Source organism: Amblyomma americanum, chromosome 8 (assembly GCF_052857255.1).
Source record: "Amblyomma americanum isolate KBUSLIRL-KWMA chromosome 8, ASM5285725v1, whole genome shotgun sequence".
Lineage (NCBI taxonomy): Eukaryota > Metazoa > Arthropoda > Arachnida > Ixodida > Ixodidae > Amblyomma > Amblyomma americanum.
Genome location: NC_135504.1, coordinates 61,606,252 through 61,622,133, shown reverse-complemented (window position 1 = coordinate 61,622,133; position 15,882 = coordinate 61,606,252). Strand labels below are relative to the sequence as shown.

The following is a 15,882-nucleotide window of genomic DNA, read 5'->3' as shown; positions in this document are numbered from 1 at the left end:
ACCGCGGGTACACAGCTAAAAAGTGGCTTTCAAAACTGCTTGTAGTACATCGTCCTCAATGCAACATATACATCGGCTGTCTGAACTAAGTGATATCATATTGTTCTTTTGGTTTGGTTATGTTTCTGAAGCTGAAGGGTGTCAAGACCGAAGAGCTCGTTGAGAATGTCAAAAGTGCCATGGCAACGGTGCAGCTGGGAGACAGAGCCAACAGCATGCCCGGCGAGCTGTCCGGAGGAATGATGCGTCGGCTGTGCGTAGCCATCTCCCTGCTCGGGAAGCCCAAGGTGAGCAACGCTTCCAAAGCGGCTTTTTGGCGAGACTGTCCGCAAACTGGCAAGGTAGCTTAGCAGTGTCCGCAGTTTCCTTGCCGGAGACAGTAGCCTTAGAAGAGATAAGGTGCCTTATTTTGCGATGTTTCACTGATGGCGTATTCCAAGTGTCGACCAGGAGCACTCTTCGAATACGTGAAGGAGCAAGTTATTCGTTGCGGTCCAATCGGAACTCAGGATCTGAAGCCAATTTAACATATGGAACACGTTCTTCAGTCTCCTGGAGCCAGAAACCTTGCTCCGAATCGACAATTAAAATACAACATTAGTTTACGCTCAATTTAGTCATAATATCAGCAGCCAAGACCACACCAGTAAATCGGTAAATAAATGCTCAATCAGCCACGGCGGCGAGGTCGCCAACCTGCCGCTATCCAGCCTTCTGCTGTCGTATTGTGACCATGGTTCACCACTGGGTGGTTGGCGACCGGAAGAAGGTCCAGTCGCCAACCACCCAATAGATGGGTTGCTTGCCGCAGACCCTTGAAAGCCGTGGATATATCTGAGTGACCACAGAGAACCGAATGGACGCGAAATGAACAATGGAAAATGGACACCTTATAGAATACGACCCGAGTGTTACTTTCGCACCCTAAACAATTTACAAATTTCTGGCGACGTTTGTGCTATTCGTGACGTGCTTTGGTGGCTTGGTGCTATTTTCGGCTACTTTTAACGTCTAGGCAGGCGGTTGCGTACTTTTTTGGCATTTTACTATTTTTAACTTTTTTCTTGAGTACGTGTCCAGCGAACACCGCAGGCCGCCAATGTAAACGATGCCTAGCGACATCGACTTCACGCACGTTGTCAGCAGGTGTGATTCACCGCTATAGCGCTTTTTCACACAGTACCTCTGGGCATGCGCGGCCCTGCTCCTCCAGCTGCAATGGTTGAAAATAAACCGCCAGCTACTATTCTCCATACACAGCTGATGTTAATGATGCGCACGGGACGCATAGAGGCAGTTGTAAAGCACACACTTGATCTTTTGCAAAAGCATTTGGCGCCTCGTGAACTGGGTGGCACCTGCGGCTGCACGTGCGTGTTGTTTTCAACCAGTAACAAACGAACTTCTACTTCCCAGTAGGCGTCAGATCTTCTAAAAAAAACACTGGTTGTGTCCCGTGGGACGAGAGAGATCTTCTAGAGATACCAGACAAGTCGCATGTATCGGTTTCGGTTTTACAAAACCGCAAATCCATATATACGTCCCTCAGCTGGATACCGGTTTCAGTTTTTAGTTTTCTTTAAAACTTTGGCTCAGCTGCGTCGTCGTTAAGATCTCACGTGTAAAAAAAAAGAAACAAAATACGGGCCTTTCGCTTGTCAGCGTCAGCAAGGAGCAGCTCCGAGTTTAAAACATTCTTCCTCCGCGGTGCAGCTGCTTATCCTGGACGAGCCGACCACGGGACTGGACCCGGAGACGAGGCACAAGGTGTGGACCGCAGTGCGCAGGGCAGCCAAGAGCACGAGCGTTCTCGTCTCCACCCACAGCATGGCTGAGGCAGAGGCCATTGCGGACCAGATTGTCGTCATGGCTCAGGGACAAGTCATCTGCAGCGGATCGAAGGCATTCCTCAACAGGGCGTGCGGTACGCGGCCTTTGGAGATTTCTTAGGCAGTGCTTACTTGTACCTGTCGCGAGTTCCGGCTGAGTGCAGATATCGTTTGGTTTATTGGGTTTTGTGGTGAGGGCTATGGGCGAAGGGCCCCTGAAGCGAACGGAGACGAGCTTCCGAGTCGAGTGGCAGACGGGGGACCAAAGTCCTTTATTAGACGATGATGCCGGTATATACGCTTCAGTCACGTGAAATTCATAGCCAGTTACCAAGTACACATTTTCAAAGGCAAGTCACAAACAATAAACTAAATTGAATGCAGAAATAAATCACACATACAACATGTATAACGTTCCAAACCGACTCAACCTACGAGAGGCGTCATAGTAGAATGCTGCGTATAATTTTTGCAGCCTGGGGTTCTGATATTTGACAGCATACGGTATTGGAGCCTTTAGACTCCATATAAATGCAACCGCCACCGGCGGGATCATGCGCTCGTCTTTCGGGACAGTAGTCGAGCACGGTAACCACTATGCCACCGCGGCGAGTAAATGCGGTGAAATAGATAGAGGTGAATTAGCGTAAATATTACTTCTAGTGTTGTAATTTATGGACATTAACCCCGCGAAGCTGTAAATGGGTTAGACGAGACGCCATATTGGAAGCCACCAGATTAGATTTGATAACCTGGGTTCCCTTAACAGTGGAAAATAACCTCGCGAATCTGAATGTGAAGAAACTGAAAAATTATTTGTTCCACGATTTTACAACCTAACCCTAAAGACCTGTATCAACCCTCAACACGCGCTGACAAAGGTCAGGACACGAATAATGTTTTGGTGTATCCTCTCCATCAAATTGTGACCACCGCGGCCGGAATCGTACCGGTGTCCTTGGGATCATCTGCCGAACGCCAAAGGCATTCAGTCACTGCTGTGGGTTCATACCTCTATTTTTCAACGGCCTATTTCAAAGGCCGCGCATTCCTTTCGGTTGAGCTACTGGTGACCTTGGAAAATTATTAAAAAGCTCACGCTCAAATCCATACGAAACAGGGCAGTTTGGTACACCTAGTGATGTATGAAAGAGACGAAAATGAAGAAGTGTGTCATATTCATTTGTGTGTTTCTTGGACAATAAGACATCAAGAGACCTAGAGCAAAAATAAGATTGCCAAATTTCGATGCATAGTGTAGCCGCCACTGGTGCAGCATAGGGCTAGTTATAGTACTAGGTGCAAAACAAAAATCCTGTCTGAAGCCTCAGAGTAACTCGGGTAAGCTCGAGTTAGTCCGGAGGAGCGTCGCGCCAGCTCCAGCTGCATCCAACTGGACGGTGACCAAGAGACCTAGAGCAAAAATAAGATTGCCAAATTTAGATGCATAGTGTAGCCGCCACTGGTGCAGCAGGGCTAGTTATAGTACTAGGTGCAAAACAAAAATCCTGTCTGAAGCCTCGGAGTAACTCGGGTATTCTCGGGTTAGTCCGGAGGAGCGTCGCGCCAGCTCCAGCTGTATCCAACTGGAGGGTGACCAAAAGACCTAGAGCAAAGATAAGATTGCCAAAGTTAGGCGCATAGGGTAGCCGGCACTGGTGTAGCATAGGGCTAGTTATAGTACTAGGTGCGAAACAAGAATTCTGTGTGAAGCCTCAGAGTAACTCGGGTATGCTCGGGTTAGTCCGGAGGAGCGTCGCGCCAGCTCCAGCTGTATCTAACTGGAGGGTGACCAAAAGACCTAGAGCGAAGATAAGATTGCCAAAGTTAGGTGCATAGGGTAGCCGCCACTGGTGCACCATAGGGCTAATTATAGCACTAGGTGCAAAACAAAAATCGTGTGTGAAGCCTCGGAGTAACTCGGGTATGCTCGGGTTAGTCCGGAGGAGCGTCGCGCCAGCTCCAGCTGTATCCAACTGGAGGGTGACCAAAAGACCTAGAGCGAAGATAAGATTGCCAAAGTTAGGTGCATAGGGTAGCCGCCACTGGTGCAGCATAGGGCTAGTTATAGCACTAGGTGCGAAACAAGAATCCTGTGTGAAGCCTCGGAGTAACTCGGGTAAGCCCATATAGACAAACAGTAACTATTGCCGCGACTGGGTTTGGAACCCGCAGCGGCGCGAGCAGATCAGCTTCGCTGGCCACTGCACGGGGGCACTATGCTATCGCCGTAGCCGATCGTGCCTCGTGTTAAACTGGGAGACAATTTCGCGCTGCGGATGCACATCTTCACCTTCACGAAGTATCATCTGCGCACGAACAGGTCAGATCAGCACAACCTCGATCAGAGCTCAACCTGAGTCTAATATCGTCGCCAGACGTGCCGATGACCCGTCAAAGCAAAACCAGGAGCCAACCAGGTTAACCAAATGCCTTCGCACGCCTGCTCGGATTAACTGCGTTAAGACACTGCCACATTTACACTTTTTAGCGTAGTAGCGAATTGGTCTTTTTGCAGAATATATTGGACTAAGGCAATTGCAATTAGAGTGCTACGATTGTACTTCCATCAGACAAGAGAATACATCGACGTGGCTACTTTACTGTTTACTGCAGCCATGGAACTAGTTACAATAAAGATAGGTCTGCGAGATATAATGATTTTAATAGCTTCCATATAGTGGGACAATGTGACCGCTCCGTGCATTGAATAAGGTTATTTATTGGTATATGCGAGTGACCTTTGCCGTGGAGTGGACGTAGTAAGGGTGCTGCTGAAGATTACAAGTATTGCAGGTATTTTGCAATGAGGGTCTGGATAAAGCCCGGTTAAATTCTGGCGACGAACATACGATGTGATTATACGTCCCATCTCACCGTTTCACAATTACCTTTTCTGCGTAAGTAGTGTCACGGAAAAAGCAGCTTGTGTCTCTGCGTGGTTGGACGGTGACTGACGCCTCCGACGGCTGTAGTGAGCCGACCGCGAGAACCGCCTTCGTCGAAAGAGAAAATCTGCATTGGCGGAGGCTGAGGGCGGGCACAGCAACACCTCTAAGAGAGCGGCGAGTGGGGAGAGAGGGAAAGAGGCGCTCAAAGCAAGCGCGCTTCACCGGCTGATCCAACGCTGCGCGCCAAGTGATATCTGTGTAATACCACAAAAGGTAATAGCAAAAAAAAATAATTAGCAATTGCCTAATATCCAGCCAAAATAGCGCAGGTGCTAATGCACAAAATGTAAAACATTGTTTCGTGAGCCACAAAAGCTAGCCAAAGTGCAACGAAATTAAGTGGCGCATAAAGAGCAAGTAATGGACTTGGGGCGGCGCACGTGATACATATTGCTTATCGAAGGCTAATGTAGCCAAGCGTGGCAGCGTGGCAAGGCGCCCGTGTGCTGTGCGATGTCAGTGCACGTTAAACATCCCCAGGTGATCGAAATTATTCCGGAGCCATTCACTACGGCACCTCTTTCTTCCTTTCTTCTTAAACAACCCCCTTTATCCCTTCCCTTACGGCGCGGTTCGGGTTCCGCCGATATGTGTGAAAGATACTGCGCCATTTCCGTTCCCCAAAAACCAATTTTCAATTTTTTTTTATTTATGGTGTTAGTGTTCTTACTGTGACTTCTGTTCCTATACATTTTTTCCTGCTATGTAGTATGCCGTGACTAAGTTATATATTTTGGTTATTGCTGAATGGGATTTCGGGTTAGGCTGTATCTCGGCATAGCGGTGAAATAGGCGCGCCAGTCTAAAGCCTACATGGGTTAAACCGATAAATATATGCGCAGGCGGCGGCTACAAGCTCACCATCGTCAAGACAGGCAAACAGTTCGATCTGAAAGGCGTGTTATCTACGGTTCGGAAGGCGGCACCCACAGCCGACGTTGAGGGTGAGACCCTGGACGAAGTGAGCATCGCTCTCCGGACTCAGGACCACAGCAATTTTCCCGATGTGTTCGAGGCGCTGGAGATGTCGGCCGCGAAGCTCGGCATCGCAAGCATGGGAGTAACGGCGGCTTCATTGATGGATGTCTATATGAAGTAAGATACCCTTAGAGCAGTGATCAATATTACATGCAGTGCTCGCTCACCCCTGCTTTCATAAACTGATCTTGAGCATTAAAACGCGCAGGTAATTCTTTAAATCTGATGTCATGTTTCACGTAAAATTAGGCATAGCAGAAAGCAATCCCATACCCGGTTTTCATGAAGTCCATACCGACTCCATAGTCAGTTTATATAATCCGTATGGAAATATACAGAATATGGGACTCGCCTTATGGAGACTTTCAGTGGAGATATTGGAGCAGTGCACCCGTTGTTGCAAAACGACCGTGTAATCACGTAATGACGCTTCCGGACTATTGCGAGCCCAAGACCTGCTCCTTATTCTGAAAAATATTGTGAACGGTATAGTATAGTTGATATCCGTGAAAGTAAAGGGCAACAATCATTGGCAAATTTCGGCCGCGTTTGCCCTCCTTTTACCTGACTGCTTCGTTTCAGAATTATAATGGACTGGGCTCCAGGTGGAAAGCGGCAGGTTGGAGCCGTTGAAGGTGAGCGCTGCGAATTACTCTATTTGAGGCGAGATGTGCCTGAGTAGCAGCCAGGCCTTGCGCGTTGGAGGAAATACTGAACGAAAGGTATCAGCAGTTTTGTTAATCGCTGAAGAAATTTGTGAGAACGTAACGGAAAAAGAAATTTTCCTCCTCAGAACACGAGTGCGTTCTTTTATGAATAGGCAGCAATATCTAAATTGCTTCTCAGTTCACGCCAGAGTCTTGTTTCGCAGAAATGTGAGAATGTCCTCGGTCGAGTGTTCAAACTGAAAGCAACTGTAAATTGAGGGGTTTAACGTCGCTAACCGGCATATGGGTTATGGGGGACGCCATAGTGGAGGGCTGCTGATTGAGTTAGATCAGGATTTTTCTGATGCAATAATACCGCATAGCAAAGTGGTGTGTTTCGAGCTTAGCTTCCATCAAAACGCGCCCTATGGTTGACTTCGTAAGTGTCATAAACTGTAAGCCCCTCTGCTGCTCATCGCGCTACTTTTTCGTGTGGAGGTTCTTTAGGAATAGTGGGTGGAACCGAAAGTGGTGCCGCACGCTGCAGCCGTCTCTGGAAAACCAAAAAGAGTGAAATCGGCATGCACGCACTATGCTCCTGTTTACGCCCTATTCTCGTCTGTGAGAACAATTCGTTTCCACAAACTACTCTGTAGGCGTCGACGAAGCTCCAGTGCACAGCAAATGAGATTGCCTGTCAGATCTGAAGACAAAGCTCGCATCCATCCTGGGCCTGCTCTTATTTGTTTTGAAATGTTGTGTAGTTCATGTGCAACTCAGCACACTCAACGCCACACTCTATACAATATTATACTATACTACACACCCTGCAATCCCATCATCATCCCGTGGAGACCGTTAAATGCTGCCGTCGTGGTCACTGGTCTTCCCATGGAGAGGCCGTTTTTAATGCCACAATTTGGAGCCGCTCACTAAGACGTCTTTGACAGCTCGTGCAGCATGGGAGTGTTAAACCCTGGGAACCATAATATATCATACAATACCGTGCAATACCGCATCATGCACAGGATACCGCACCATATAGTACTACAGTATACCTCACGGCACCAAATCGAACTATGCTGATTTCCCGCTTCTTCGAGCTTTAATGGCTGACAGCTCCTCTGATGTAATATTTTAGGCAGTCCGTTTGGTCAAATGGTCAAATATTTTATTTTATTATGGCACGTTTTGAAGTCGTTTGTGTCTACCGATTACAGAGGAGCAGATGACCAGGATCTGCATTCCGATCCAGAAAGAACAGACCTTCCTGCGTTCGTCCCGCGCGCTCTTCGTCAAGCGCTTCCTGTGCCTGAGGCGCAGCTGGGGGCATCTGTTCCTCACTTTCGCCGCGCCCATCTTCAGCCTCCTCCTGATAATGATGTTTATACAGTCGCCTATGGAAGAATGGCACCAAAAAGCGGTGGCGAGAGCTGGCGGCAGCTACGGCGAACCAGATTCCAACGGTAGCCTCACAGAGATTCCGCTTCGACTCAAGGAGCAGTTCCCGGGGGCACCGGTCTTCCTGCAGGAGCCATCTTCGCCTTCGGGAAATGAGAGTCGCCATTTTCGAGTGCTTCTCGAGTCCGACGGCAGCAGCGCCCGGTCGGTGCGGGAGGTCAAGGCTGAGCTTGGAAAAGCTGCCGCGAATGACTTCAGCCGCTACATGAGGACCTATCCCTTCGCGGTCGCATACGATGCAGGCGTGTAAGTTCTTCGGAGGTGGACACACAACTGGGCAAACGCTGTTGCGAGCAATTGTTAAGAGCCATGAGAGCAAGGGTTCATGACTGAGGATGACAAGTACGACATAGAACGCAAAGTTTCAGTGCTACATGCATGTATCAGTAAGTGGGCTAGACTAAGAATGATTTAGAATTAAATTCTGCTTACCTTAAAGGTACGACTAGTGATCAGTGCTGATTGACTAGCGCATTGATAAAGATAATGATCACGCCACGCATAATTTTATGTGACAGGGATCAAGGAGAAGCAGCAGAAATGGCCGACGAATGATAAGTCGGATTCGTGGCTCACGGAAATTAAACTCGGGCAGTGGCTGCGGTTGGAATTCGGAGGTTAAGGTTAGCTTTCTCTCAAAGCTAAAAACTGAAAATAAAGAACATTCTATAAATCAATCAATGAATCAATTAGAAGGCAAGCATAGGAGGGGGCGACTAAAAGTTATCTGTGTAGAAGAGTGAAAAGTTGGCTGCGAGGGGAGTTTGGGGTGGTAGAGGTTGAAAACTGGCTGCAGAGGGCAGAGCGGTGGGTAATGGAGGGTTTGGAGAGGCGCTCGTTCAGCAGTACGAGCAGTTATGCTGATGGCGTTAGATTTCGTATTAGATGCTATAAATGTTTTATGGATGTTAGATTTAGCAGCGTTCATGGGTTCTTGAATCTGTCCAGCTTTCCTGTCACGCCCATTATTTCGACTGTTCCAAAGCGCACTTCCGACTTAAATCCACCCACTCTAACCGTGGACAGGTCGTTCATCAAGGCACAACGCAATAGGCTAAATGAGGACCAAAAAATACCTTTCCCAAGATCGAACAACTTCCGATTATGTTTCTTTTTTGTAATAACTTTCAATGTGTTAATTCCTTACATGGTGTTCTCACACGCAGAGGACATAATATCCCACATCGAATATTGGTACCTTTCAAAATGTTACTACAATGACATGTACACATTTTAATATTCCACAATTAAAGGGGAGGGACATGCAGGGACTTTCTCCGAATACGTAATTTGTGTTAACATTGCATCAAGCTACTGCATCGCCTCCGGCATGTATCCATGGTTTTATCGCAATATCGGAACACGGCACCGATATCACTGACGTGAATTACCAAATTCAACGTTATGCCAAACTCAGTTTTTCAGCCAATATCATTTTAGCGAGGGTAAGGGGCAACGTAGCTGCACTTACTGTGAATTGTATGGAGAAGCATTGTGGGCATAATCCTCGTATCTATTACAGTACTCGCCCATACCATTACAACAGACAGCTGTGAATACGTGTCTTGGGTACGCCTAAGATACAGCCTCACAAATGTGTGTCAACATACTAGTTACTGAAATGCTTCAATAACATTCAGAACTCGTGTGTTGTGCAATTCTTGCCCCCTCTAATAAACTCTCTTTGGGAAGAAACAAGTGTATTACAGCAGTCACGGGGTCATTCATTGACCGATCAACGCAGCGATGTGGACCGCGAACACAAGAAGAAGACATGCAGGACAGGACGGGCGCTGTCCTGTCCTGCATGTCTTCTTCTTGTGTTCGTGTTTCATAGCGCTGTGTTGATCTGTCAAACAATGAACCAACTATCCCAGACCAAAATCCTCATTGAACGTACAGCGCCCGTCCTGCCTTGCGTGTCTTCTTGCGTTCGCGTTCCATAGCGCTGTGTTGGTCTGTCAAATAATGAACCAACTAGCCCAGACCAAAACTCTCATCGAACGTACAGCGCCCGTCCTGTCTTGCATGTATTCGTGTGTCCGTGTTCCATAGCGCTGTGTTGATCTGTCAAACAATGAACCAACTAGCCCAGACCAAAATCCTCATTGAACGTACAGCGCCCGTCCAGTCTTGCGTGTCTTCTTGTGTCCGTGTTCCATAGCACTGTGTTTATCTGCCGAAGAATGAACCAACTAGCCCAGACCAAAATCCTCATTGAACGTACAGCGCCCGTCCTATCTTGTGTGTCTTCTTGTGTCCGTGTTCCATAGCGCTGTGTTGATCTGTCAAACAACAAACCAACTAGCCCAGGCCTAATGGAAGGTTCTATATTCATTGAGAGGGCGATTATTGAGGAGGTGGCTGCTTACTTACTGTTCATTCTCTCTATACACAGCGTGCGAGGCATATACAACCCGACCAGCTCCGCAGCGCTGCCGGTCCTAATCAATTTGCTGCACACGGCAGAGCTGCGCGCTTCCACGGGACACGCGGAAGCCCGTATCGACACCACAGTGGCGGTCGTCGAGCCGCCGGTCGACATCCGCATCTTGTTCCAAAATCTCGTCCACGAGGAAGTCGTGTATTATTGGGCCCTGGTTCCTGCGTTGTCCTACACCCTGGCTTTCGCCTCCTTCGTAGTGTATCCCGTGGCAGAACGGCTGAGCGGGTCGAGACAGATGCAGCTGATGACCGGCATACCAGGCAGCGTCTTCATCCTGTCACACTTTCTATTCGACTTCGTCTGCTACGTGGTCGTAATGGCAGCCTGGTGTATTGTGCACTTCGTGTTCTCTTCGTACCCAGTCTCTACTGCGAGTGAGTATTGCCTGCTATTAACGTCACTCGTTTGTTCTCTTTGTGTCGCGTGTGCGTTTTTATTCTGCTAGCGACAATGAATAGAGCAAGCGACTGTCAACTAGCCAAACTAACCGCTATAAGGTGATTCGGTGTACAACCTTGGGCCCCACCCTGCTGTTCTTCGTATGCTCCCAGCAACTAGAGTTTGTGATCTCTGTTTCTCAGACGTCTTTGTCTTTTAATCAGGGAAGAATGAAGCATTTAAGAGTTCGAATTAGCCATACAAAAGCGCGTAAACAATTAGAATGTATAACTCCCACAACTATGTCCTACTGGCCTTCTGTATTCGCCGACACCAGACCTCTCGTCTTTTTTGTATGGCGCCTGCCTCTACGAGTTTCATTCGGCTCTGTCCTTTTGTATCTGGGTCAAACTAAAACACTCACCCTTCATTGCCACTAATAACTAGCCCTTGAAAGTTCCTATTATCGTTGACTTATTGCGCAAGTCGGCAGAAACATTCCTACTGGTCTCCATTTGCACAGGGTTGAAATTTTTGTCTCAAATTTAGCGCACATCTTGCGCATTTGAAAGTGTTCACTGAAAATTTCACTATCACGTTTTTTTCAGTCTAGCCCATCTTCAGTAATGCGGAGGCTTCAGCGCTGATCAGCGCTCAATGAAACACCAACTATGTCAAAATTATTGTCCGTAACCGCCGTTGACAGGCGTCCGGACCGTTTCTCGTATTGGATGTCTTTTCTGCCGTGTGTAAATGCTTTGTGCCATTCCAGCACTCGCGATCTACACACTGCATCATTGCCGTATGCTATCTTGATCATGTCGAGCGACTCGGTAGAGCACTTCCTCACTTTAACGCAGAATGTCACCGTGTGCGCTGTTAGAATGATCTCCATTCCTTCCTTAACGTAGCAACTAAACAGGCGAACACTATCCGCCACGTGAACTCGCTTTGCCTGTTCAAAACCAACTGAGCTCGTCACGTTGCGAAGATGAAGCTTTCCCCACCTTCCCGCGGATCCCGCAACGCCGTGACGTGTCTCCTAATATTCAAGAGAGATCTACAGGGGACCTAAGTTGATCCAACGACAAAGGGAGCAGAACGTCGGGAGGGCCTGCTTTTCTCCCAACACTGTTTGTTTGGCACATTGCTGAGAGACAAAGGAGGTACCGTCATTACCAAAAGTAACCGGGCAACATAGGTTTGTTGCTTAGCCCGTAGCGAAGCGCTTATGCAGCCCTTCAGCTCTGTAAATTAAGGTAAAGTAAGGTGAACCCTTTTCCTCACGATCTGACACCTCTGAGTCTTGAGGGGCGCCGCAAGCCTTTACGGCGCCCTGTAAAACATCTTGTTCGGTTACCTTTGGAAAAGGGGGTATGTCTCGGCGAAACGGTGAGGACAGTGAAGTGCATGAGAGGGCTTCGCCGCGGGCTAGCAGGCATGCCGTACGTCTCCATTGGAAATGAATTCTACGAACCTTTCCGGAGGTGAGCTCTTCATATTTCGGTCAGAACTTCGTATCTTATATTGCAATACTATAGCAAATGCCACCATTCCTCCACCTCTTTTCTTCTGCCGTTTTCGAGATATCTATCTTTCTGAAAGGCGGAGCGCGCACTGAAATCAAGAACATTCACTCATATTCAGTACCCGTAGCTAGTATCTACACCTTTTTAGCTCAAAGCAGCACGAGCTTTTATTATTCGAACTGATATATACTCGTGAATTCTATTGTTTCCTCTCTTTTTCAGTATATTTTTACATAGCTTTCCTATGCCTCGCACCAGCAGCCATTTTCTACGCTTACGTAACGGCAGAGAGAGCAGAATCAGCTGGAGGAGGAATTGCGACCATCATTCAGGTGGTCTACGTCTACGGTGAGTGCAGGTTTTTGGCTGGCTTGGCCGGTACATTTCTGTGCCGCGTATGCGAGTCCGGCTTTGCCTCTGTTCTAGAATACAACATTGTGTCGGATTAACCCTGCGTAAAACCCCAACGGGGAAAACTATTGAAATTCTGCTGGCGAGATGAGTTCTCTACGCCTGACTGCAATGCTGCAGAAAGTTAGGTGGCGGAGGAGGTTAAGAAGTCTGCGGAGATACGGTGGCCGCAGCTGGCAAAGGACCGGGTTAGTTGGAGGAACATTGGAGAGGCCTTTGCCCTGCAGCGGGTGCCGTCAGGCTGATTATGATGATGATGATAATGATTTCAAAGCGTTGGTTCTTTTCCGCAAAATGATTGTTTCGATGTCCGCGAAACCAAAAGTGAACTGTTAACGCACTACCCCTCCTAGAGCACACTGGCGACGCTCAAATACCGCGACCGCTTTGGGGCGTCCCATTGATCTGTTCAAAGAGGCACCTCTAATCCTAGGTACTGTTTCAGCTCCCAGATATTTCAGCACGGACGTCCTATTCGTCCTCAAGTCAAGACCGCACATATTAGCGAGTCCATCTATATTTTACTGGGTTTCACTAAAAAAAAATCTCTTTACAACTCGGCTACCATTTAATAACCTTTAGAAAGGTATTGTAGAAGGAACAGTTAGGGGATCTAAGCTTACGACTTTGCGTGTTAATCAGCGACAGCCGACCAAACCAAATCAATGTCTGGTTGAGCGTCTCTACCCTGAGGCGTTCAGAGAGCGGGCCACCACGCTCACACCACTGCAAACAGACAGCCGCCCAAGCCGAGCCATATACTATAAAATGTGGCCGAATAGATAGGTGAAAGAGTGCGTTTGGTGTGGAGCTACGCCAAGTCGTACGACGTCACCTAGGGCTACGAAAAAAGCCCTTTACTACCCAGATAGCTAGCCCTAGTCTAGAGCAGTGGGAGGCCCTCCTGACCGACTTCGACCCGAGAACACAGGTTATGCTAGTGACGAGGGCCAAAGCGGCGGAAGAGATGGGAACTCCGGATCAGTAGGGCGCTCGACTACTGATCCGGAGTTCCCGGGTTTGAACCCGACCGCGGCGGCTGCGTTTTTATGGAGGAAAAACGCTAAGGCGCCCGTGTGCTGTGCGATGTCAGTGCACGTTAAGGATCCTCAGGTGGTCGAAATTATTCCGGAGCCCTCCACTACGGACCTATTTGTTTCTCTCTTCTCTCACTCCCTCCTTTATCCCTTCCCTTACGGCGTGGTTCAGGTGTCCAACGATATATGAGACATATACTGCGCCATTTCCTTTCCACCAAAAACCAATTAAAAAAACGGGACGCTAGACTAGGAAGGACAGACCACAAAAGCTCCAAATCTATCTCTCCTTCACCCCCTACGCCCTAACTATTCTCTTACGGAAAAAAATAAACGTTTTTACTACTACTACTGCTCCGCTTGCGGTCTATGTTCGACCGCGTTCCATGCGCACTGCACGGACTCGAGAGCCCGCTTGCACGAAGAAAATAAGATTGTCCATTTTCCAGTCTAAGCCGAGACCCCCTGGATTTGACCAAAGGAAAGGCGCATAACTGGCTCCATTTGAAGGTGGACACTTGAACCATGCACGTGGTGGCAAAAAAAATAAACGGGAAGGTTCAAACGGGACTGCAGCAGCCGAGACAGAAGGAGCGCTGTTTGTGAGTACACTGTAGGACGGGGTTAGCAAGCGCTTTACATGGCCATAGACGCAAACCTGATTCAGAGCGTAGTTCTGGATCATGAACTAGCACTTTCAGTCCTTTCAGGCACAGTTCAGAGCCCACATGGCTGAGACAAATTAGGCTGACTAGTTCCCAGTCAAGCCTTATTTAAAGTTTTTGACCGCGTTGCTAGAAGTGGTCTAGACCGTCTGCTGGACTTCAGGACGCGAGAGGCGCATAACTGGTTCACTTCGCCGGTGGGCACCTCAACCGCGCCTTGAGAGAAAAGCGATTCTTGGAATTGAAAAATATTGAAAAGTGCATGGTTTTAGAACAAATGAAATGACGTAGTTTCTGTCTCACATCCCAGTGGATATCTAAAGGGATGGGATAAAGGAGGGAGTGAGAGAAGAAAAGAAGAAGGATGTGCTGTATTGGGGGCTGCGGAATAATTTCGACCGCCTGGGGATCTTTAACCCGCACTGACATCGCACAGAACACGGGCGCCTTTTGCGTTTCGCCTCCATCGAAACACGGCCAGGCTCAAACACGGGAACTCCGGCCCAGTAACCGAGCTCGCTAACAACTGAGCCACCCCGACGGGTTCTCGAACTCAACACTGTCTCTGCAAAGTCTTGATTTTTCAGGAGATAGAAGGAGCATTCCTAGCTTACTTTCTAGGCGGGCACTTGAATCGCGCAGTGGTGGTGGTGAAAAGATTTACTGCAATGCCAAGCAATGCATTTGGGGGGGGAGGGGGCAAACCCAGCCCCCTCCTTACATGGCACCAGGCAACGCTTAGGGGGCTACCCTTAAAAGCAAAATGACAGCCGTTGGAGGCATATCCGCTTCAGGGCGCCAGTAATTATCCGGCGCTGCTCAGCAGCAGCGGAGCTGGCCAGAACAATCTCCTAGTATGACTCCGCCGTGGTTGGGCATATTGGTGTGGGCAGGAAAGGCATGTGAAGTGGAGAAAGTCTCCTGGTTTCCAAGAGAGCTTACAGGAGGACAGGAACTGATTAGGGTAGCGGGCGTGAAGGAGAATAGGAGAATAGGGTACGGAGCTGTACGGATCTGGAGTCGGCGCCAGTGGGAGGCCTGGGTTCAAGTTAGGGAGAGAGTCGGCAGCGCGTAAACGTGGATAAGGATAAAGTAGATAACGATATCTCTGAAGGCAAGCAGACGCTCCTAGGATGGCGGAGGGCGTCCAACTCCGCCCCGGAAAGTGAGACCGCGGGCGAGAAAGTGAACCTCCTCATCACCAGTGAGGCGTGCGTGTGCGGAGGTCCGGACAAGGGTTACGGGCAGGGTGGGGTGCCAGAAACATCGAAGCCGAGCCACGGTGCGGGATACCAGGCTTTTTGGCGAAATTGGTTAGGGCGGATTTTGAGCTTGGGATAATTTTGGCGGCAGAGGTTGAGATGAGAGCGAGCACAATGGTCGCGTCCTCTGCAATATCGGATGAGTCTGTGGTGATGGAGCCTGATGCGAGTCATCGGGCCTGATTGTTAGCGACGGCAAGGATCATGTGGGAGCCCGACGAGCACCCTGCCACATCCATGTAGGCTACCTATGAACTGTCGCCGTAAAGCTTGTGCAGGGCTTCGGCG

At 48.7% G+C, this 15,882-nt stretch overlaps 1 protein-coding gene across 1 annotated transcript in view; it reads left to right on the top strand.

Moving 5' to 3' along the window:
* Nucleotides 1-215: 215 nt before the first annotated feature.
* Nucleotides 216-15,882, top strand: part of LOC144102426 (ATP-binding cassette sub-family A member 17-like) — a 29,255-nt gene continuing 13,588 nt past the window's right edge. The window contains exons 1-7 of the mRNA XM_077635704.1: nucleotides 216-287; nucleotides 1,714-1,924; nucleotides 5,623-5,875; nucleotides 6,341-6,393; nucleotides 7,626-8,112; nucleotides 10,265-10,686; nucleotides 12,442-12,567. Coding sequence (XP_077491830.1) covers nucleotides 216-287; nucleotides 1,714-1,924; nucleotides 5,623-5,875; nucleotides 6,341-6,393; nucleotides 7,626-8,112; nucleotides 10,265-10,686; nucleotides 12,442-12,567 — 1,624 coding nt within the window. The remainder of the gene's footprint in view (nucleotides 288-1,713; nucleotides 1,925-5,622; nucleotides 5,876-6,340; nucleotides 6,394-7,625; nucleotides 8,113-10,264; nucleotides 10,687-12,441; nucleotides 12,568-15,882) is intronic.